The sequence below is a fragment of the Arctopsyche grandis genome, chromosome 5, assembly GCF_051622035.1.
Source record: "Arctopsyche grandis isolate Sample6627 chromosome 5, ASM5162203v2, whole genome shotgun sequence".
Lineage (NCBI taxonomy): Eukaryota > Metazoa > Arthropoda > Insecta > Trichoptera > Hydropsychidae > Arctopsyche > Arctopsyche grandis.
The window spans coordinates 29,571,479-29,597,833 of NC_135359.1; the positions used below are offsets into that span (position 1 = coordinate 29,571,479).

A 26,355-nucleotide genomic window follows, 5' to 3' on the forward strand; every position below is an offset into this window, starting at 1 on the left:
TTTTTTCTTAATATGGCTTTATTAGTTTGGTTTACTGTCACGCGGAGTGTCCAATAAAATAAAGTTATAAATAAAATAAAAATTCAGTACATGTACATATGTACATAAACTGGTTGCTGACTACTGCCGACCGCTGCAATCCTTCCTTTTTTTTCACCACTTCCCCGCTAGTTCAAACCCCGCACCCATTAGTTAGTGGCGACAAGATCTCCAACGAAATTTGTATGTAATGGCATATCTAGGTTATTCTACATCTATGATTATATCACATGTACATATGTGCATATATGTATATAAATACCTGACAAAAATGATAAGCGACTATTTGAGATGCAAAATCAATCAGATCTTTCCTAAAACTATTTTCTTCAGACTCTTCGCATATGTCGTCTGACTCCCTCAATTGTTCATAAAATGACTCTTTCTTCCTGCCGAAGCAAGAATGCTCTACGAGCTGAAGAATTATGGCAGTTTTTCCAGTTCCAGGTTCTCCTGCGATTATAATCCCTTGAGAATTTGAAGCCATTGCGTCTTCCATATCTTTTATGAGCCACTCCCTGCCTACGAATAGTGGGTTTGGCTCATTAATAGGAACTTCAAAGAACAACGGACGAAGAGTCAATTGAGGAGTCGGTGGATACACTGGAATTAAAGCAACAGATTAGATACATTGACATATACATAAATAGCACATTAGTGGGACGAATAAATTACATTTTTTGGCATCAATTGCATTTTGTGATAACCTAGTACCGGTTCTAGCTGATCGTCTCACAGAAGTTCTTCTATTTTTGAAATAGCCCAAATCTTCCACTTTAGTTTGAGATGCTGAAAAAATATTTTACGATTAAATTTGATTGGATTGTATTATTATTTGTATAAAATTTTAAATATTGTTAATATGCTTACTGGTTACTGAATGTCTTCTGCTGACAGGACTAGAAGAGCAGTTGCTGTTTCCCGATAGTGACATGGACATCAAAGATCCTATTGAATCTGACGTCGGCTCCTTACTGTGAGTCATCACGCTCACATCTGCTTCAGAGGAACCGGTGAGGGTCGAAACCTAGATTGACAAAATAATCGTGTTAGCATGGGCAAGTCGATTGCACATCTATGGTCTTGATAAGAAATCTCAGTTTACTTACGGGGCTAGTGTTGTTGGAAGCTAATGTGTTGGCGTCGAGGCTCGCCAATGACGTGCAACTATCTCTGACTATAGATTTGTTTTGTTTGTGCCTCTTGTTTCTGATACCATCGCCGAACAGAAGTCCCAGTCGCATTTGAAGATCGTTCTGATTGCTTTTCCTATTCTCGCTCAGGCCAATCGGCTTTATACTACCACCTTCGTCATCTGGAAAAACAATAATACATTATAAATTAACTCGTTTTTACTATGCATCTTTTAAATAGAAAATGGAATTAAAATACTTAAGTTTATATGTATATAATAAAAAAAAACAAACGCAATACAAAACATTTGAACATTAGAGTGGTCATCTATTGGAATATTTCAATAATTACACTGAGCAACAAAAAAAATTACCAGAGCGGAGACTAACCAATCTTTACTAACTTTGACCCAGTGAATTCGAATATGATAATGATTTTTGTTGGTTGGTGATCGTTTACGAGATATGAGCGTTTAAAAAAAATGCGCGATTTTTACAGTTTTTTGGCTTTTGCGGTCTTTAACTCAAAATCTAGTATTGCTGTGCTCAAATTGAGTATTGGTATCAATAGTCAGATATTTTTCCTATTAATTGTGATATTTCATTGCTATAAAATACTTATAATTAATTGTCTAGCGAATTTTAAAAGTCAAAAATATATATTTTTTTACGGATTTTTTTTCCATGCTATTTTTCATTTATTTGGCAAATTTTTTATTTCACCATGTTTATAAGGATTGGTTTTCTATCTCAATATTTTTCTTTTTTATCTAAACATACTTACTCAAGCGGTAATTGCAATTTAAATGCAACAAAAATCATAATCATATTCGAATTCAGTGGGTCAAAGTTAGTAAAGATTGGTTAGTCTCCGCTCTAGTAACTCAAAAACGTGATTTTTTGTTGCTCAGTGTTATTATTCTTACTAATTCATTTATTCTTATTCTACATCCTTGAAGATATAAATTAGACTACTGAAATAGCAAAAATATTTAGCAACATGAGGACCACTCTAATCTACATACAATGAGCAGAAAAAAAGAAAATTATCTTTTTTTTAATGTTTCCAAAACTATTACTTTATACAGCTGTAGTAAACGTTATTATTTCAGGATAAATAAACAATAAAAAAAGAGATAATATGTTCATCATGTTTCAAACGAAAATCAAACACTTGCATATACACATCTACTCAAAAAAAAAACTATTATAATGTTTAAAATTGGACATAGTTTTGCAAAACGGAATGGATAAATTTATTTATTTATTTATAAAGTAAGCTTTATAATTTAATAATTTGCCTTCTCATTGTAAGAAAAAGATTCAAGAAATTGCAATTGTAAAAAATAACTTGCAAAAGTACGTCCAATTATACAGAACTCAACGAGAGGTGTGTAATATGTGCACCGACAAAGACAAGTCGATCAATCAATTCAACATCTCTCGTCGAAGTCGAACTAGGATAATAATACAGTATAAGATAAAACCAAAAACATGCACTAAATCAACGGGGAGCGTTACTATCGGCGTTTATTATGGAAATCGACAGTTATGCAGTGGGTGTTTATAGAAATACTGCATTCGCTCATTATCGGTGCATATGCATAAATCGTGCAATAGTCGAACGAACGCGTGGCATGCAAACAGGTGCACACGTTCAGGTGCACACAAACACACAATCGAACAACAACACAACATCGTAACACTTTACATTCGTTGCCCGCCAGCTGATTGAGTCCCTGGGACACGGACGTGTTGGCCGACCAGAGAGATCTTATCTTGTTGACTATGCTGGGCCAAGTTCCCGTCGTCGTCGTCGTCGCCGTGCTGTTGCGCTGGACGTCCACAGACGGTCCTTGGCAAAACCGTGACAATGCACAAATGTATTCATTTCGTTCAATTCAACAACGGTTGTGTTAGTTGGGATTGTAATGGTCTAATTGCATTTGGGGATGAGTTGTCGTGCGATGAATTTAGGCCGTCGTTATGTTCAACAAATACATTTTACTTAGGATTGATGAAATTTTTCTAAATGTTTCACATTTTGTTAATAAGATTAAACTTATTTTTTCATCTCATGTTCGATTATAATATCCAAACAATATAAAATGAAGAAATAGTTCAAAAAATATATACAAAGATGTGCATTGGAATGGCCGTCTACTGAAAAATTTTCATTTTTTTGATGCAGTAAAAAGTAAGTCTTGTATTAAAAATAGTATACTTTTATTTTGTTCTTTTGAGGATATACAGGTTTTTCATTCTTTTTCATTTAAAATTGACCCTTTTTCATATAAAATTGATCCCTTTACATTTCAAATTAAACCCTTTTCATTTAAAATTGTCAATGTCAATTTGAAATGAAAAAGGTTTAATTTGAAATGAAAAAGGGTCAATTTGAAATGAAAAAGGGTAAATTTGGAATGAAAAACCTATACATAGGTAGAGTAAGCATAGTAAATTCAAAACTTAAGAGTTGACTTCAAATGAATGCAATTTTATGTTGAAAGTCTTTTGAAGTAACAAATAATTGTTCCAATTTATGGTTGAGATAAGTATTTTCTTTATTTATTTTTTATTTTATATTAATACCTATATCTTTTTAAGGAAAAAACATTGGACTATGTATCTAACATTCACATACAGAATAATTACTAATAAATCAAATTTTTCAGCAAAATGATGGCCACCATTATACACATCCCGGCAAGAATTCAATTGACCTTTTCTGTAAATTCATATAGATAGGGCTTTATTTTGAAGAAAAGGGTGCTGGAACTCACTTATTGTCAAGTTTTTTATTAGAAAAGAATATATTCAAATTATATTATATATAATATTCGTTCGAAACACAAAAAAGCCGAGAAAAAAGGTCCCGGAGCGCCATTCCACCGCGTTACATCGTAAAAAAAAGCCCTGCATATAGATAATCATAATTTATTATATATGAATGATAGATATCCAATTTCCATTTCTTAATATTAACGGAGCCTTATTATTCTTAAATCAGTGGAGAATTTCAATTATTAACTTGTGATTAAACAGGTGCAGTTGGTCCGTAACAAACAAGTAAAACATTTATTCAACAAACTACATAAATTACTTTGTAAAACCCTTTTAGAAGACAACAGGAAATTACCAAACAGTATCTTCATTTAAAACCTTGAGTATGACAGATGTTCAAAGTATGAAAAGGACACGCTGCTATATTTTAATGAAATACTCCATGCTAAATATAAAAATTTGTTCTCCGATTCATTCAATACTAATAAATAAATACAGCATATGAATATGTAAGTACCAAAATGTAGACACAGATCACAAATCAAACGAATTGTATATACCCAATTCTAATCTCAGCATCGTTATACCTATACTAATTGTTTGTCCTCTGCTTCTGGCCTCCGTACAACATCGGTGAGACCGTGTTGAATTAAATCGATGTGTACGGCCTTTTCAATTTTGAATTTCATTAATGGACCGGTCGTCGGTGGCTGTGTGCCTGGCAAAATTTGCATGGAAATTGCGTAAGTGCTGCCCGGTTAGAGCTCGGCTCTGGCCGATGTACGCACACAAGATTATATGGTATTTACAAGCTGCCCACAGTCGCGTTGATAAACACCTACGTGGGTGAATTAACTGAAGAAATGGTTCGGCCGACGGTGGGAGGGATCCATCCTGCTGCTGGAACAGCTGCAGCAGCCCCCTCAGTATAACTATAGTCAAGCAAAACGCGTTTCAAACCGTCCACTAGCTACCTTTTTATATTTGCAAGTGTAGTAACACAGTTTTCATGTTGAAAATTTCATTTTATAATTACTCCGCAGTCTGTAAGTGCTCGTTTGAAACTTGAGCTTCGTTGCTGTATAGTGGGTTTAAGTAGGCAGCAAGTTCCACATTACACACATATCTATAAACGTGTATGTATGTACGCATAAATACTACAATATAGTATAGTAGTTACAGGATTAAGTAAAATAAATAGAGATAGTATCTCATTTGAATACACATATGTACATATACTTTGCTGCTCGAGTTAGATTAAAATTTAACCACTTAATTGCCATAAGCGCACCGGTGCGCGCTCCTCCTTATTTAAGGCTCAAAATTATTTTTTTCTTCACAGCGACATCAAATACGATCTTGTGATATTAATGAAATTGAAAAAAGTTAATATTTTTCGTTAATTTGTTATATATGTATTCAAGAGGTAGTGTCAAGGGTTGGCACTTAACACATATAATAAAATAATCCAATCGGTTTCTACAAACGAGTGGCGATTAAGTAGTTAAGAACACTTACATAGAATGTTATACATTTCTTATTCCAGTTAACATGCCAGAAGACAAATTGGCAATTCCCACTGGTCAGATAGAGATTCATAATGAAGCTTTTTGACTAATAAGGATTGCAATTTGGAATTTGTCCACTGTCAAGCTAATTGAAATGAGGTATAGTCTGCTGTTTTTATATCTATTATTTGAAAATACCGTTGGTGTCAGATTAGTTTAGTAATAACTCAGACAGCTTAAAAAAATGGTTCACTATTGTCAATTTATATTATAAACCATTTTTTTGCTCCCCTGATTTATCGGACGATGGAGAGGTCTATTGTTATTTTATGGGGGCAACTCAACCGCTGATCTCTAGTAATAATTAGAGGTAGGACCTAAAGCGTGCCGTTCTTTGTCTATTGTTCACCGTGCATTGTTCATTTTTATGATGAACCTTTTTTTTTTGCACTCTAGCTTTGTAGTTTGCTCTATTTCTTGGAAAATAGACCCAAAACGCCCTGATTCCTGGAAAAAGCACGCTTCTGGTCCTACCTCTAGTAATAATACTTGATAAATCTCATACATCAAGAATTAAGGTTTTAAAAATATCCCAAGTAATATGTAGAGAGTAATGGAAGTTCAGTTAGATGGATCGAACGGAACAAAAAAGAAATAAGATTTATGAATAATGAAAAATGATAAGAATCAGGTCCCAATCGCCAATCATCCCGAACACCGACGAGCGGTCCAATTATTTTTTGCATAAGGTCAGAATTTACGTCGTCGTATTAAACGCTGCTTGTCGCCAGCGATCGATTTATGTCGAAAATTAAATTAACAACCAGAAGATGTTTGCAAAAATTGGCCCTGGTTCGCGAAAGTGAAAGGTAATAATCACGTACATGAGTCATCGCAATGGGTAACAAGTGCCACGACCGTATAAGGAGAGGGCTTACCTGATAAAGGAGGGTGGTTCTCGTTGTTACCGCTGCCTCTTCTGTGGCCGAAGGGACTCCTCAGAGCTTTGGGGCTTAAGAAGAATCTTCTTCTGGTGTGTGGTGGTGTAGGACAACTCTGGGTCATGGGAACCGCTTGCTTAGGAGGTTTGGGTAGTCTGCTCGGTGAGGGTTCCCTAAGAGATTGGACGAAGTCACTTTGCCTCCCATCCGCTGGTTCGTGGACTTCCACCCTGGTTATGGATCGGTCGTCTTGGTGGGACCACTGTGGAGAGGGTTGATTCTGGCTGGGTACGCACAAGGGGCAAGTTTCGTTTCTGAACATGCAGGAGAAGCAACGTTCGTGGCCGCACGTGTCTATTAACTTCCGTTTCTTGCCCTTGTCGAAGGGCATGTTGCAGCTGGGACAACTGGTGCTTCCTGTCTCACTGTCCAATAGTTGCCTAATGGCTGCCAAGTCTGAAACAAAAACAGAATTCTATTAAAACGGGTGCTTCTCTTTCAAGGATGGCTGGAACCTGAAGGCGCCAAGCCCAATTTCGGACACAATTTATGGGTATGTATGTATGTAAATCAAGCGACATACTCTGGAAGCATTTATCACAAAATTCTTGATTCAAAAGTTGCAAAATTATGCAAGATCAAGCAAACAAGATTAACTTTTGGGTACAGAGTATAAATACAAAGTAAAGCTTGTACTTACATATTTAATAAAAAAAAGTACCTCGAGGTTAGATGCTGGATTCAGTTTGAAATATGTCAATATAATATAATCGGAATTGAATTTATATACACACAACGATCTGTGAGTATCCAAGATGAACTTGCCACAAGAACAATGTAACAAACATTGCACAAATACAAGATTGACTTGGATTATGCAAATATGTTGGGTACAAACCTGCGAGCATCTACCGAAGAGACGAGCTTGTAACAAATAATGTATACATAAAATATATATAAGGAATTGACTGACAGGATGCAAATAGCATAAACAACGAATCAATTGCAATACGCCTTGCAATCAGACAAGACGACGACCCAAGAGTTTCGTTTATTTATTTTGATCTTCGACAAAACCGCATCTGTGTGGTGGTTTCGGTCCAGGTGATTCACTGTTGCACATTTCGGTGTTGCAGTACAGTATATAATGATCGTAAAGAAACTGGTCTGCTACTGATGTTGTACTTTTCCGTACGAGCAGACCAGAAGCCCGAGGGTACAAATCAAGAGCTACCGGATTACGCTCCGCTCACACATTTTTGCTTGGGAAAATAAGCTCGTCTTCAAAAGGTGGCTCACCGATGATGAGGGTATATTGTCGAATGTTCAGATTTATTTTTTTCGATATCTAAATGCAACCAAAGTGCAAGCTGACTTCAAATGTTCTGACCGCAAGGTGCATTTTTGGGTCTCTCGTTTGCCATAAGCTGACGTTTACGAAAACGCGTGTGACCGACCGACAGACAATCTTATTTATTGCTGTAATAAGCTGAACGTCACGAATGGCTGGATTTGGTATAAAAAAATCTGGTATGACCAATTCGTAAGTTTCACTTTATGATTTTTGCTTGGAAAGCTCAGACTCAAACCTGAGAATCTTATATCTCGAAAATCCTCTGATTAATGTGCTTTGACAGTATGGATGCCAAACTCAGACGATAATCTTAAGATCAGGTGAATAGTACATACATATGTATATATTTAGAAAACAAAGAAGATATTTTTAAAGAAATAAATCGTCGAAAAGATGTAAGTGCTTACGGACAGGACATATAGCTAGACAAAATAGAAGGAAGATAAATAAATATAGTGAGCAAATGGTACCCAAGGGGACGAATAAGACAGCAAGGAAGATCAAGTGGATGAACTAACGAAAACACAGATGAGCTAATGGAGTAGGTACAGCAGATGTATTTCGCATGAAATAAACATCTGTAATGGAAGATTGGAGAATAGTTGACTGTGCGATGGTATAATTATTAAAGGATTGAAATATAAATGGTTAATGACAATAACTAGATTAGTTTATTGGATGGAAGAGGGAAGACTCAAATGGTGCCCAAGAGAATGCAGCAAAAACATGAAAGTTGTAGAGATATGTATTACTAATAACATCTTATACCCATCATCTGTTTTTCCACATCTCTCGAGTTCATCCACAGCTTTTGTTGCCTTTTCATAGTTCTTTTGGGTACCATTTTACCAACATGTCAGCAGAACTACTAGTTTGACAATGGTAAAACTAATAGTTTTAGCATTTTTAAGGCTAGTATTTTAATCTATTTTTGTCAGTATTTAAATGTAATAGGTCAGTATTTATATTAAATGGTCAGTATTTAAATATAAATGGTAAGTTTTATTTTGACGAATGGCGAGTATTACTTTTTCGTTGGTACCAACAAAAGGTTGATACGATCTTGTTAAGAAAATTCCATCTAACAGGCATTGCTATGTGTTCTGGCGAATGTACGTCAGATTTTTATTATTTGTATACTGTCTTATTTGTTATTTGTACTGATATTTAATAATAATATTATACTGACCATTTTGTTACTAAAACACTGGCCGAAAACTGATTTACATACTAACTAAAATTGATTAAGATACTGGCCATTTAATTTGTTGCATTATTTTAATGAGTTGCAAAGGGAGGTAGAAAGTGGCGTATGAATAGCTAGCTGTCATCGCTCCGATCTGACACAAGATTCCGATGTAAATTTTGATCAGTTTATTAATGATTAAACTTCGGTAGCTTCAAATCGGAGACATTAGCTTACTTCAATGTTAGCTAGCCCCCGTATCTCGATAATATATCAAAGCAACCAGAAGAGTGGAAGTGGTTCAAAATCAGATCACAATTTTTTGACGGGCAGAAATGTCAATGAACTAACGGAGCGAAGCTAATAAAAAGCCTGCAAAACAAGAGCTACATACATACTACCCAGCGGCTTGGACTAGTGGTTAGTATATTATGCTTTCGAGCAGAGTGGTCACGGGTTCGAGTCCCACTGCTAGCCAGACCTTGTTTTGTGACTCCAGGTCGATCGTTTCTTATCAGAGTTTGGCAATTGTTCTGATTTTCATTGAAACGGTTCCTGTAAAATTGGCTTCTCCTTCATATCTTTGTTGCTAATCTTAAGTGATTCAGCGTCTTGAGGTTTGCCAATTTGATTATAAAATGCTGCAAAAAATTCTCCATACATGTCACTATGGATGTTTGTATGAATTCACATTGTATAAAATGCTTCTGTATATGATTGATTGTATTGTATCTTTTAAAGTGCATTAGTCGCTTTGGAGCGATCTGTAAAGGCGATTGTTCATGTTCTATGAAATAAAATAGAAATAAAATATATTGAGTATGATTTTGAAGGTAAGCAAAAGCGGAAGGTAGCTGGAATCTATCAGCTTTCATTTAGCTTTATCATATGTCAATATGACGTGGTAATACGTCATGCCCGTTGTTGCTGGAGCAGTTGGGACTTTATGTCCCTAATCACTATGTGCGTATGGTAGACATCATCATTTGCTGGCTGTACCTCCTGCCCGCACAGTCCTTTTTCGAATGGCTCCTATTCCAAGAGCTATTCGACTTCTTAATGAAATCGTTGCTGCCGAGACTGAATGTGATATTTTCCACCTTAGTGAGCGTAAATTGTCGGAAATTACTCTAACCCATTTATCTGGTAGTCTGCGCTCATCATTGTTTTCATGATTGATTGTGATTTATGAGTGAAATTTTGATTAACTCTCTTCCATTTGGGCCTTACAGGGATGTTTTGTATTTGTAGTTGTTTCTTACATATATATTGAAACTGGCTGTTGGTGCAAGGCATTCCTTATGCTATATTTTATTTGATATTTTTACTTTATCTGTTATTATTAAATGCTATTTTTTATGTTCATGTATGGATGTATTTATGTTTATGTTCAAATGTATTTTTTTATGTATAATTGATGAGTATATTATTTTCGTTATGTATTAATTTATATTTAATTGTTTTTTTTGTGTTATATTTTTTTGACCATTGTGGCGCTTTATGAATTCCTGTTATGCCACAATGGTCTGTTTAGAATAAAATAAATAAATAATAAATAAATATGTACCTATAGACGGCAAAAAGCCAATCACGATGACGATGGGAGTAAGGCATCATTTCAATATTGAAATTGTCTCTGTAGCATATTGATTTGTCGACTGATTTCATATGCAAAATAAAATCAAACGTATACAATATCAATTAAATGATATTGTAGCTTAGCGGAAAGTCGATCCGCACATTACTTTCTCTATTATATTACAGATCAGAGTGCATCTAGCGGGGTTCGGAATTATGCACGGGTAGATATCTCCAGTTGCACATCGCACTGCACTTGCAGTCAGTGGGGCAGGTGTCGCCAACTGGGCCGGAGAAAGTGCACCTGACAAACACCAATCATCACGATCGGATCGCGTCATTACGTTTAAACGGCGGGGAGCCTTTGCGCTCATTAATTTCGCGAAATTGCAACTCGATCATTGATTACGTCCGTTTACAATGTGCGAAAAGCCATTCATCTGGAGCCGGGGTTGCGTCATACGCGCGCGTGAAAATTACACGGCGAACTTGATCTGATTAAGTTAATTTGCACTCTGCGGGTTAAATTTTGCGCAAATAACTCGAGGGCGTGAGAAGACGTCCTTGTTGTCGTCTACGTACAGTTCGTCGGTTAATTTAAAGCTCGAATTCGACACTTGAACGTCTCGACACCTTGTAGATTCGATATTGCCTACTTTGATTCCATATACATAAAGCGTATCGTCATATTTCGAATTGCGGCATTTCTCAAATATCACAGGTTCTCCAGTTAATAAATTAACGTGTGGAATTGAGTCCCGATGTTGCTCAAATCTGTCAAAATTAAAGAGCCGAGTTGCGAATGTCGTTAAGATGAAAGTGGAGAAGTTAAATTTGAAAGTAAAAGTAGACCGAATGAAGATACATTATATAGGTGTATCCAGTGGTGTAGTCGGGCCAGGTCTGTCCAGATCGCCACCCTGGTACTTTGCTATAAAAATTGTTTTTTGAGTACAATCAAAAAATATTTTTGCTTATATTTCATATAAAATTTTGTATACCAAATATTTTGAGCATTCTCTCGTTTTAACATTTGGTGACTACAATTGTATCCTCACTCAAATGCCCATTTGAGTGCAAATTTTTTTTAAAAACAGCCCAACAACAATTTATTGAAAAAATTAAAGACATAGAATGATGCCGAAATCGAATCATCAGAACTATATATTATTATTAGAGGTCGGAATCTGAAGGGGCCGGAAACGTGCCGCCTATTGTTCAATTGTTGTAAATCCTTTGTAAAAAAGGTTCGGTAAACCTTTAACAATGCATTCACAATCCTTGAACAATAAACAGCCCCTTCAGATTCCGGCCTCTAATTATTATACTGCAAAAATAATAAAAATAACTCACTCAGACCATTTTGATTGGCTTTTCGTGTTAATTAGCATTTGATTTTTTTTTATAAATATTTGTACTCCCAATATTAGAATACATATTTTTTAGGTAACAAAAAAAGCGGGAGGGGGGGGGGTCGTAAAAATTAAACACCACCCTGGTACTTTTTTATTTAGCACTAGACCACTGGGTGTATCCCATGTCTATTCGTTATCGATCACTGTCAAGCTGAATAAATACAACGATAAAATTTTACCGAAAAACACTCCAGGGGGTGATTTTAGGACGGTGTGTGCTGGGTATTTATTTTATTTATTTATTTATTTTGACAAATATACCAGGAAGGCTTAACAGGTAAACCCCAAATGCGCCTTCCTGGTCCACATAATTATTACATAGATACAATATCTGACATCTATGGTCAGTATACATATATTACAAACATCGTATTAATAAGATAAATAACGATGAATAACTTTCATGTAACAATACGAATTTTATATTCGATAAACAACCACAGAGACATCTATGGTGAGCAATATGGCGAAACCTAAGATATAACAATAACTAAAGGTTCGCAACAGAAAATTGGGAAGGAAACGCCAATTTTACAGGAATCGTTTCAATGAAAATCAGAAAACTTGGCAAATTCTGATAAGAAACGATCGACCTAGACAAATCAAGGTCTGGCCAACAGCGAGACTTAGCGGGGAATCGAACTCGTAACATCAAGTACGAAATAATTCAACATTCACCACTAGACCACGCTGCTGGTTATGATTATGTGCTGGGCATGCCACATTTTTTCGCATGTTTAAAAGTATCTAAAAAAACCACGTGCCACGTTCTTTGCTGCGTGTTTTCCCCCCTTAATCACGGATCCCATTGTTCACCTATACCCATTATTTTGGTGAAGTTAATTTGCAGTGTCAATGTGAATTAGTCAAGCCGATGTATCCCACGCGCGGTTTACTAGTACAAGTAGCGCCTATCACCACTGATGTGACGTGACACGCGAGTGATTTAAGTTTTGACAGCTGTCTAAAAGCAAGTTATACTGTGTGTGTATGGGTCAAAGGATAAACTCCATGTCATATACAAACATTTCGAACAATGGAGAGGTAATGGTTCAAGACATGTCCAGAATCATCAATGAAAATCCTCAAACCGTCATTCGGCTTTGTGTCAATCTACAAAAAGCACGTTAAATGTTTAAGATAGAAATTCTGACGCACACATTAGTTAAATGTTTAAGATAGAAATTCTGACGCATACATTAGTCAAATGTTTATTAAATGGACATCGTCCACTTCCACGATAAAAAAAGGTGTTATATAATCAAGCAACAGTGTGTTTACCTTTTACTGGTCACACGAGAATTCCACAAGTTTTACTCAAGCAATTACAGGAAAAAAATAGTTTCATTAGCATATTTTATATTCTAATGCATTCGAGTATTTAAATTATAGTACAGGTAGTGTATAAAATGTAAATAAGGAGATAAATGCGTCATGTGTGATATTTCAAGTTGATGATGCCACGCTTGGCATTGGCGCTACGGGAAAGCGCTTCTCGGCGATGTTTTTTTTTTTTTTTGCAATCCTCAACATTGCACAATTTTTATTTCAACTCTTCGCAGGGCGCATTAAAAGAAAGCTATGGTTCTATTTTATTATTCATGATTGTTCTTTGAAACGCTTTGAGAGTCTGCGTGGTAATAGAGCTGCGACAAATAAACGAGGAGAGTGGTTGTTTGACAAAATTATGTACAGCTCAAACATAACATTTTCTTTGGACGCATCATTAAGAGTGCGACGCGCTTAAAACGAAGATGAGCAACGTCCTGTCTTTAAGAACTGTGGACATTCTGGTACATTAAAAAGAAGGAAATTGCTTTGGGAACGTCTTTTCGAGGAAGTTTACCCACATGGAGACGTCCGCTATGAAAGTTTTGGAATAGGAACATGACGGAATAATAAATACCGCTATATGCGAATTTTAGCACGTCGGAGAAAAAAAAATGGTTATTAAAACATTCTTAATCATACATCAACAACACGTTGTACAGTTGTGTTTATTGAATTTGGTCAGATCGTTGTACTCTTCTTCAATTGTATGAAACAAGTTCTAGTTATCTATCATAGTCAAATGTATGTACTAATCTTGAGCAAACCTTACGACATCGTTTCATTACACATTCTATTGGGTACCATTTTCAATCTATGTATATCATTGGTCGCCACGCGGGCTACTTTTGGGCGTAGTTTAATTTGCCAGTATTATCCTATTGGCCTGTTATTTTCTATAGACGCAGTTGACAGGGGTTTTCATTATAAAATATAATATGTATTTTAATAAAATAAATCGATGACAATGTAAATATTTTAGATAAGATCCGTCATTTCCTTTTTTTCTTTGTCAAGGATGTTTATATCTACTTTTGTATTTAGGCTTGCATTATGTAAAAACGACATAGGTTTGTCCTTCTGTAATAAACATTATTTCCTGTTTTAACTATTCGGCTCCTTTGAGAGTATTATTTTTAAATAAAATGAACATCTCTGCTGACAGCTAAATAATGTCTTGGAGAAAAATGTATTTAGTTAACAGTAATTGTATACAAAAATAGTATCAATGAACGGACATAGCAGATACTAATATACCATAAGTATTCTTTGCAGTTATTTATTTTCAAAATATGCCAGAACAGTATCAGTTTCTTGACTGATTTATTTTTAATTTATATCAGCAAGGCCTAACAGGTAGCCCCAATGCGCCTTCCTGGCCAGAAACATTGTACATTTTCTACAAGTATTAAAAAAAGTAAATACACATCAATTAACATCCACAGAAACATATGGTCAAATTTGTAAATTTGTAAATTTGACCAAAGATGTTTTTATGGTTATTTAGATATTCATCGAAATTCAGTAAATACATATCAATTAAAATTCACAGAGACATTTTATGTAAGGTTGCCAATTTGTTGGAACCGTTTCAACGAAAATCAGATAAATTGGCAAACTCTGATAGGAAACGATCGACCTGGAGTCACAAATCCAAGGTCTAGCCAATAGAAACCAGTGGAATATGAATCCGTGACCACTTTGTTCAAATCATTACAAATATGTATATAAACCACTTCTGTCAATTCTGCTGGTTATTGATATTGTCGAAAAAAAATGTTTACACCAAAAATATAAACCACGTCCCAAAATAGCCCCCGTGGCAACCACTGATGTTTTGCCTACTCAACTTCTACTACACCATACACATATTTGTTACTGTTACTTTGCAAGAGTTTCTTTTTTGAAATTTTCCCCATCGAGCATATATATTTTATGCTTCTTTGAATCTAGAACTCGATTCTATGCTATAATTCTTCTCAATTCTATTCCTATCTTGCATCTTTCATCTTATTTCAACAAAATTATACACATATTACATCCAATTTCAATTACATGCATATTACATCCAAATTCCATTAATCTGCTGATCTTCTTAAGAATATGGTAATCATTTCTAATCGTAGTTAAAAAAATAGCGTTCCATATCTCTCTATATGCGGTTTATGACCGCAATAATCCTCAAGATCTGAGAGAGAATCGATCCAATCGAGAAATTGCCGATTGGAACTTTCTTCGATGATAAATTCTCGAACGCGCTTGAGGCTTTCAGTGCTTCTATGGCCAAAAGTGAACGGTGAAATTTCCATACAAATATACATACAGACGAAAATTAAGTCTTAAGTTAAGTTTTACCCCGGAGCGAACCCATTTCGCACGATGTGCCACTTTCTAGAAAGGGATCGAGGAGACGGGGCGAGGCTGGGTCCGATCGATCTGACAAGTTTCGATAATCATTCGTAAGGAATATATATGTATATTTAAAAAAAAAAAACGTAGAGGGAGTTAACGAGATCACGAATGGAGTGAACGCTCTTTCTGTCGAAGTGAAAGAAATAAAATAAAATAAACACTTTTAATGGATAAGAGAAATCGTCATTCGGGTAGCACACAGTGAGACGATGATCGTGTCGAATGAATGAAATTATGTTGTTGCTTTTTTTATTTTTATTATTATTTTTTTCAACGTCCATTATTTTATATAGAGCGAGCGGTGAACGTGGTGGATGTCGAGGATGATGAAGCAGATTCGGTCGGCGTTAAATCCGTGTCCGATGATGATGATGATAAAGTTGTATCGTGGCTGAAAGTTCACATCGACACGACGAGAAGTCTGTTCTTCGAATGGCAAGGATTTGTTTCGTTATAATACATAATGTACATACATATACATATATCAACATGGAACATCTCCACATTATAAAAAAAAACTTTGAATCGTCTACTACGAATTGATTGATTCGAATCCCCGGTTAGATATTGCAAAAGATCAGACGTGAGATAATTAAGATAAATTATAATAGAAGAAATGGCAAAATTTAAGTAACGTTCGTTGAACACGTCCAAAAGGTCATGTATAAAATAATAGATTTTGAAAGATAGACTTAGTAAGATGCGTCACTTATTGATTTGGTTCAAGTTTGGCTTTACTTAACCAATAGTATCTACAATCAAAATCAAAAGTTTGCGATGTAGAAAAACGATCTCATATAAAGGTTATTTATTTTCATAAAATTTAGATTTAAGGTTAATTTCATCATACTTGTATGCATATTCCAAAAGATCACGACAACCGGCTCATACATCTTCGAGGCTTCGTTCAAAAACGGTTAATGTCAAATTAATCAAGCCGACTCTATCTAAATGTCTACTTTCATTATAAAAGAAGGCTAATGTATCTAAATAAAATTCGAATTTAAACATTTTCCTTTTAGCGAATGAAAGTAGACATTGCAGAAAGAAAGTAGACATTTGACACATAAATCAATTGATTCAAAGCTTAAAATATTTTTGCATTAGTAGAATACGTTTTGCAAAGACGTGTACCTTCTATCAAAAACACTATAACAATTCTATCTTCAGAATTAGAAAGGATATAAATTTTACAATCTTGTATATATGTATATACATATGTGTTAGTATGACATTATATGTACTTTCGACTGTCCTACAATTGGCATTAATGCCAATTTCGATACGTATAAGGAAATGCATAATTTGATACGTACATCATAAAACCTGAACATAATTCAAAATAAAATTATGGCAATGCGTAAAATCTTATTTAAGAATGTATCATCTAACGAAGCAATTCTAATCAATCTGAGATAGGATAGAATGGACGCTTCAAATGAAAATCATGTGGCACTGTTTAGGGTCCACACACTCAAAATCCATACATAAAAATCACGTATTTTACTTATCGGAGTGGGGACTCATCAATCAATACTAAGTTTGACCCACTGAATTCGAATATGACAATGGTTTTTGTTATTTTTAAGAAATATTTACAATGAGCGTTTAAAAATTTTCAAATTTTTGGCTTTTACAGTCTTTAATTCAAAATATAGTATTGCTGTGCCAAACATGAGTATTGGAATCAATAGTCAGTTGTTTTTCCTATTGATTATTTTTCTATAATTTTCATTTAAAACACGTATTGTTAATTATCTAGCTAATTTTTCAAAATCAAATTTTTCTTTCCATAATATTATGAGTAAATTTCGCTATTTTTTTTACTACTGGTTTTCAACCTCAATATTTATTTATTTTATCATTTACCGCATGAATTAGTACGTTTCGATCAAACAAAAAATATTTACACAAACAACAAACCAAAGTGAAAAATTTGCAAAAATTAGCCCATAATATACGAGAAAAAAATGTGCAAAAAAAGTCTATTTTTGACTTTTAAAATTTGCTAAATGATTAATTATAAGTATTTCAAAGCAATAAAAAATTACAATCAATAGAAAAAACATCAGAATATTGATTCCAATGCTCACTTTTGGCACAGCAGTACTAGATTTTAAATTAAATACTGCAAAAGCCAAAAATCTGTAAAAATTGCACATTTGTATGTACATATGTACTTCGCTCATTGGTCTGACAACATATGTATATAATATTATATCCTACATTCTTCCGATCGTTTTGAAACTTTGCCCTTTTGCGCGGATAGGTCAACAATACATAGATATTCAAATCAATTTCGCCAGTACGATGGTGAGAAATAATCACAATCACAAGACACGTTTAAAAACGATCGGAAGAGTTTGGAAAAGAACCCAAATTTTGTCAGACGAAAAAATCGAAAGCGAGCTAAGAAGAGGCTAGTAAAAATGCTAGAATTTTAAGTATATACATATATATATGTATTTATATAACCTTGGATTTCAATTGTTTGAACGCCTATTTCTTCTTCTTTTTCACACTATATCTTATAATTTTAAACGCTCATATCTCTTAAATGAGAGTAAGCCAACAAAAAATTGTCATATTCGAATTCAGTGGGTCAAACTTAGAAAATATTGACTAGTTTCCGCTTTAGTAATTTTTTTTGTTGCTCAGTGTAGTATCCAAAGCTGCTACTACCCCTCCAAAGACAGTAGTCTAACTTGAGTGGCAAAAAATGAACCACAATTAAAAAAACACACGATCAAACCATACGTACTGCACAAATTCCGGTCTAGATATGAGCTCGTTAACACTTGCACTGCCGCCGCGGTATCAATTACGACAATTGATAAGTTCGATCGTTCGTTCCGAGACGGGTCAGGTCTCGAGCCGTCGCTCGTATCGACTGGTCTTCGATTACTTGTCTTGGTCTTAGAGACATAACAGAGGAACCATATTGTTCAACGCCTCCGAACGAGTGCGTCACCAGAACGATTCGACGTTCAGGGCCGAGAACGACGCAACTGACCGAAAAGAGACGGAATCGACAAGCCGATTGTGTAAACAAGTGTTAATAAATATGTATGCATAATATTGTTCGGAGCTTTCGTCCGTTTTTGGTCGGCGACAACACCTCCGTGTTTCGCAGCGAGCGGAGGACGATCGATAAAAGATGACCTTGCCTTGAATCTTGCGAAGAATCCGTAATTGGAGTGCGTGCACTGTGTGTTCAGCAAGGAGACGATTCTAGGGTTCTAGGAGTTTAGTGGAAGTGTCGGAGCTCATGGCAGCCCTGGGTCTGGGTCGAAGCAACGAACGCCCACTCGGTACAATGGAGTGTTCAAAGGACACATGTTTCACGGCTGTCCTACCTGCTGCACATTGCACATGCACTGAGGATATCCTTGAGATTGCTCGTCGTCGATAACATCATCGTCCTTTCTAACGTGCATAAATGGGAGCGCTCTGATGTTTATCTCGGCAGATAACGAGCTTTGTATTATGCTTGAAGCTCGGTCAGATTCCTATCTCGCTGGCATATAATTAAAATAAGCGAATACTTGTCGTTAATTTATGGACAATTAGACTCCTTTGATATGTACAGTTGAGGGACTCTTGCATTGATAAACTGAACAATTAAGCAATTAATCTTCGATTCCTTGGACATGAGGTGTGAAAAGAAACAACTCTGGCTACTGCCTGCATACTTGCGATTGCTAATATAAAGGGAACAAGATTAAAAGGCAGATTTGTTCTGCGACAAGCTTGTACGCTACTGACAGCTCCTCAAGCTGCCAAGTCTATAGAAAAAAAAAGATTTGAAACCAAGCGAATCATCAGTCATGAAAAATAAGAAGCAAGAAGCCAGCTTAGTAATTTTAAGTATTTAAAACTTCGCACTAGAAGTTGTTGAATTTATCTGATTTACTTGTTGATGTGATCCAGTACAAAAATGGTACGACATAGTACAAAAATTCATTAGACTTTTCTCAAAACCACTAGACATCTGTCAAGTATGGTTTTTTTTTAAACTTTATAACCTCCAATACTTCTCAAAAGATGTTTCTCTCTTTCATTGTGCTATTTCATGCTGAATTTCGTAGTCCATTGCTCAGCACACAACTTATCTCCAACTCTCAATTTCACACCGAGTTTATAGAAGAGTTTAAATCTGACAGGTCCATTTTGAAGGAGATCGATAAAAAGATTGTCTTATCCATATTTTCAGAATGAGCTTAATGCTGAATTTCGTGGACCATTACTTGGCACACAACTAATCTCACAACTATCCCAATTCCAGACTGAGACTATAGAAGAGTTTAAATTTGACCGGAATCTTTGCAATATTCAAGGCAAGGTCATGTTTTCTCGATCGACCATCTTGAAGAAGATCGATAGATTGTCTAATCCATATTTTCAGAATGAGCTTAATGCTGAATTTCGTGGACCATTGCTCGGCACACAACTTATCTCCAGCTCTCTCAATTCTAGACCGATTTGACCAGTCCATCATGAAGGAGTTCGATAAAAAGATTGTCTCATCCATATTTTCAGAATGAACCTACTTATCATACACGAGGAATACAACTATGTAGTGTTTAGAAAGATTTGCCCAACATATACATTAACCATGCTAGTGATAAATTTTCTAAATCGCATCTATGATACATTGTATTGCAAAGTGTTTCCTATTACGAATCTGACCGGATCTAAATATTAGCAGTGTTACATAGTATACATATATACATATATTGCACTGTCCAAAACAGGAGGAGAACACTAAAGATGACGATATCAATTACAGATCAGATAAAAATGATTATGGCTAAACAACACACGATCAATTCAAACGGTCGTAAATTGAATTATTCCGAATTGTGTAGGACTTAATAGCTCTATAAAAAAATAATAATATAATCGAGATAATGTCACCAGTGGGTCGTGAAAATGGCAACACACCTGATCTACTGTTTTTTTTTTTTTATATATATACACGCACATCACCGCAAAGGAAGTTTTACACACCCGAAAAAATGTTAATACGCAGATTTGAAACGTTATACATTAATAAAGTTTATAGGCGCTGGATTAGCATGAGATAGATTATGCAAATAGACGGTGAATCTGACTCAAGCGTTTAGATTAGCAAGTCGGAGCATGTGAGCATATGAAAAACGGTGGGCGTGAAGACTCGTTACTCACAATTCGACTATGCGTTTCAGCACATTCTTTCCAAAGGCGAAATTGCCTACTTTGAAGCGAAAGCCAGTCATTCTAGAAAGATCGTCGTTATAAATCATCGTTAACCATGCAAATGACTTGTCATATTTATAACCGATTAGAGAGAAGCCATTGAATGGAGCACACACTGGTGGAAAAGCTGCGAGGTTGTTAAGAGCTCACGATGTAAATTTTCACCGATTAAGTGTGAATTTATATGCCTGTCGAAGTGAGAATATGCAACGGACGTTATCTGTCAATTAGGTTGCACGCTCGGGGAAAATCCCTTTGGTAATGTTGGTGTGGAAAAGCGGTGCACTTGACGTCACGTCTCCTCTCAAAGTGGTGCAACTTTTTACATCGGATATGAATCAACCGAGCTGTAAATATCCACTATTACGCATACTGGTCGTTTGTGAGGCGAAAAACTGGTCGGATCATGCAAATTTCAATAAGGTGCGACTTCCTCGCCTGGCATGAATGAGTTAAACAGGCGTCTTCCTGTTCTACGCCCACTGCTCTCACTAGGAGCACAACTAGGACCTGAGCTTCTTCAACTTTTGATACCCAAAGAAGACGGTTAATGAAGATTTTCAATTGCGAATCATTCAAAATGTTGTTGAGATTGGTTAATAGTCAAAATTTGAAGCGTGTATGTTTAGCACCAAGTGATCAGTGGGTTCGATCCGCTATACTACTGGTTAGATTTGGAAGTATTTGCGACTCCAAATCGATCGTTTCTTATCAGAGTTTGCCAATTTTATCTGATCATTGTTGAAACGGTTCCTCAAAATTGGCAAAAAATCATCTTTCCTGTTGTCACAAATCTTCTGTATTTATTGCATGTACAAATTTGTAAAAATTATGTACAAATCTAAATCCATAGATGTCTCAATGGATTAATTCTTTATTTAATTGTTATTTCAGCTTCTCGAAATAGAGTGATTTGTGTAATAATAAAATGCTGCATTGTTTGTAAATTATTAATTGTCCAGGAAGGCGCATTAGGGTCTTCCTGGTATATATCTATGTAAAATAAAATAAAATATATGGGTTATGAGCTGCATCTAATACGACTATTTTCGCACCTAGATATGAATTACTACTAACTGCTTCTGCTATACATATATTAACTAACTTTCAAAATATTATAAAGAGTTTTTCTGACGTTATTATAAGATGGGAAGAGTCCATGAATGGATCAAATCAGGCAATACTTCATATGCATACACTGGCGGTCACATACGTGGATTGCAAAATTTTTAAGTTTTTTGTTCAAACAAGGATTTTGGCTCCGTAATATATTCATAGATGTAAATTAAATACGGATCAAGATTATTTATACAGTTGTAGCATGTCATGTTCCTATAGTGAGTCACTATAGAGTATGGAGTCACTATTGCAATATATAATATGAGAATGAAGCAATTAAAAACTCGGGTATAAAAGTATTAAGGCATATTTTATGTATATTACAATTTGCACTAGTTAGAGATGCATAATTTCTTTTCTCGAAAAAAGTATATAAATGTGTAAGATGTATTGATCACTAATACAGTTTCAATGTGCAATATGTGTATGTACCAGTGGCATGTCGTGACTTTTAAAACAGGAGACTAGGTATGGATAAAAATATATCATTTCGTGAGCCGAGTCCCTTTCCATATTTTTACTCAAGAAGTTATATATCAGAATGATGTTTGATGGATAGAAATCAAAATATTCTTATTGAAAATTCCATAAATGCTTGAAGAGACGAGTAGATTAAAAAATGCTTTGTCTTCGACAAAACGCCTGTATATACATAACAATTCACAACTACAGCGAAGGGAACATAATCGAAGCGAAGGGAGTCCGTGCAAGCGAACGATGAGTCGAACCATACCATAACAATTCACTATCACTACCTCAGTTAGGGCTGATTCCAGTTTCTGAACTTCAATATAATACAGACAACGATTTGAATTTATTATAATTGAATTCTTGGTATTTTTAAATATTAGGTAAAAGATTTACCTCTAGAATTTTTAAAATACGCCTTCATGGAAACAGTGTATACTATAACGAATTTCAAAAATCAATTCCAAAAAATATATATAAATCACTACTAGTTAGATTTAATGAGTTGTACAACGAAAAGTAATATTCACATGGTATTTTTTTTTTAATATGCAAATAGACCAATCATGTTTTTGTAAAGACGATAACTGACCATAAAATTAATTCATCTTTAAATTTGATTCGGTACCTCTTCAATAGATGTTACAGAAACTTCGACAAAATGGACTATACTTGAAAGCATCCGCATAATATTGTAACGAAATCATAATAATTTCATAGATAGGGTTTCATTTGTAATTTCTATTGATTAGAAGCATCAACTTATTCACATGTGCTCCATTACATACGTGGAACTGCCGTTTTGAAGAAACAAAATAAAATACGGGTTTTTCTTCCAGTCGCGATAAGATTGAACTAATTTGAACAAGGCGGTCGTATTTACAAAACAAACTGCAGCTGCCATCTTTGTTGGATTGTAAATTCTGAGATACGAAAGTGTACCTTTACATTCGTTGAACGTTGAATTAAATTCAAGAGATTTGTAGCTTAAATCGTATTACGTTCCATTATCATTGGCTCAGCGATTAGATGCTCTGATTTTGAAACTACATACACAGTCGAGATGCAATCTCGAGAACGTTCCACGAAGATTACTCAAGACTTGCAACTCTTTGTTGCCGCGATGTTGAAGTTCACCAGATTCGAAATCATCGGGTAATTAAATATATTGCAGACTTTAAGTGAACTTTTGCCAAATAAGTTCGTAAGATAAATTATACGGGTGCTTCGAGGCACACAAGTGGGTCAATGAAACGTTTAAAATCAGCTGAATTAAAAAGTAAACACGTTACATTTAAATTAAGATCATATAATATTTTAAATAGATTTTATTTTATTTATACATATGTAGATATATACTAGGAAGGCTTGACAGAAAAAGCCCAATGCGCCTTCCAAGACAATTAATTACAAACAATGCAGCATTTTTATTACATAAATCAATGTATTTCGAGAGGCTGAAGGACACGAAATTAACAATTAATTAATTAATCCATTGAGACATCTACATATATATTTAGACTTGTACATAATTTTTTACAAATTGTAGATGCATTAAATACAATACGAACCGTTTCAACAATGATCAGATAAAATTGGCAAACTATGATAAGAAACGATCGACTTGGGAGTCACAAATATCCAAGTCTAACCAGCAGTATGTTAAAGATTAGCCCGGGATTGAACCCAACAACCTCTTGGTGCTAAACATAAACGCAACCACTCAGCCATACTGAATATGTGTTGCAAAATAAAAATCTGAGGAAATAAAAGGAAGAAACAAGTCCCCGAGTCAGAATACTGACCAAATTATTATATGTAGTTTTGACAATATTGGATATCTTGAATAAAATTCGAACCATGAGGAGTTCTACTTATACCTCTAGAAGGAGAAGAATACTTCTTTGTAGCTAGAAATGTGCTCTACCATAAAAGAAGAATACTTTTCAGAAGTTAGAGCTCTGTTATCTTGAGAACCTTCAGCTAGAGCTTATTTACATACTTGCTCAATTTGTGCGAATGAACTCTATAGATATCTGTGATTGATAAAATTAGACTGGATCTTTCAGATCGTTAGTAAGAAATACTATTGTACTTCTACTACTTTTAGAAGAAAACTCTTCTACTGTACTATATGTATATGCTGGCTATATATATAATTTCGATTTAAAATTCAATAAAATCAATCATATCGATTGGTTAGCAGTAGGTGTTAGATACGGATCACTCGTAATGTACCAGTCGTGGGTTTCCACATCCGTTTCACGTATTTTAGTTGGATTTCCATGCTTTTCAACTAGGACTTCCCACTTTGTTCTGGTCACACGCACCGTGGGCTTTCACACAGTTTAAGAATCGCCGTTCGAAGCAGGGGGGATAAACTTTGGGTAGGTGTCATACGGTACGCCCAAGTGCGCCACAAATTCAATAATTTACGACTGGCTCGATTCGTATGGGCTTATAAGGACCAGATGCACGTTAACGAGTCTCTGACGGACATTGCACAACAAAGGCCCACATATTGTGAGACCAATTCGTCGAGATTCATCCGGCGTGGGGAGCTAGCTAGCCCTTTGACGAGGAGCTGAGATGATCCATGGGTGGGTACGAGAGGCACGCACGACCAGAATGGACCGTTTGTCGTACGGTAATTAGGTGGTGATTATCATCAGAAGTGACATCTGAACGTACTGTTTTGATCGAACGTGACCCGAAACTTCTAACGAGGCAATAGTTTGGGCGTTTGGGACGGACAGGAGACAGAAAGAGTCGTGATTTCTGGGACAAAGGTTTGAGTGTTTTGCTACCTTACGGTGCAACGGTTTTAATCCTTAATGACATCCTACCGTGCATCCTGATGGACGAGGTTATTAAGGGTCGTTCCTTTAGGCTTGTGGGGATCATTACGGACTCATTACCAGGCAAAGTCATTACGACAGTAGCTGACTGGATTCTCGATACTTGCACGTAATGCCTTTCATAGTTTGCTTATATGAATAGCCACTGGAAAGGGTTTCAAAATTGGAAAGATCAATTTATGTGAATAAGTTTATTCTCCTTATTAGTAGGTTCAACCCGACTCATGAATGGTTTGAGTTGAGCTACGTAGATATATTCTAAGAGCTATTCGACTTCTTAATGAAATCGTTGCTGCCGAGACTGAATGTGATATTTTCCACCTTAGTGAGCGTAAATTGTCGGAAATTACTCTAACCCATTTATCTGGTAGTCTGCGCTCATCATTGTTTTCATGATTGATTGTGATTTATGAGTGAAATTTTGATTAACTTTCTTCCATTTAGGCCTTACAGGGATGTTTTGTATTTGTAGTTGTTTCTTACATATTTATTGAAACTGGCTGTAGGTGCAAGGCATTCCTTATGCTATTTTTTTATGTTTATGTATTGATGTATTTATGTTTATGGTCAAATGTATTTTTTTATGCATAATTGATGGGTATATTATTTTCGTTATGTATTAATTTATATTTAATTGTTATTTTGTTTTTTTTTGTGTTATATTTTTTGACCATTGTGGCGCTTTAGGAATTCCTGTTATGCCACAATGGTCTGTTTAGAATAAAATAAAAAAATATTACATACATACATTCATGCTTGTATTTCTTACAGAAATAAAATAAAAACCAGAGTTTCTGTTCCTAAGATTAAATTATATCATATTTCTATATAACGACTGACTGATATTCTCATAAAGCGTTATTCTTACTCTATCCAACGATGTGAGTATTATTATTATGCAAATACTAATCATAGCTTTATAGCAATTTTAAAAGAGATATACAATATGCACGTATCCATTAGAATAGACATATTCATAGTCAATAAGTGACT

The 26,355-nt window shown here is 35.1% G+C and overlaps 1 protein-coding gene across 1 annotated transcript in view; it reads right to left on the minus strand.

Annotated features, from left to right (window-relative positions):
* The window catches only part of rols (zinc-RING finger and ankyrin repeat domain-containing protein rolling pebbles), a 179,042-nt gene that overhangs the window by 4,552 nt on the left and 148,135 nt on the right, over positions 1–26,355 (minus strand). Inside the window, exons 3-7 of the mRNA XM_077430780.1 lie at positions 6,403–6,861; positions 1,149–1,354; positions 910–1,066; positions 715–828; positions 302–642 (exon numbers count right to left, since the gene is read on the minus strand). Coding sequence (XP_077286906.1) covers positions 302–642; positions 715–828; positions 910–1,066; positions 1,149–1,354; positions 6,403–6,861 — 1,277 coding nt within the window. The remainder of the gene's footprint in view (positions 1–301; positions 643–714; positions 829–909; positions 1,067–1,148; positions 1,355–6,402; positions 6,862–26,355) is intronic.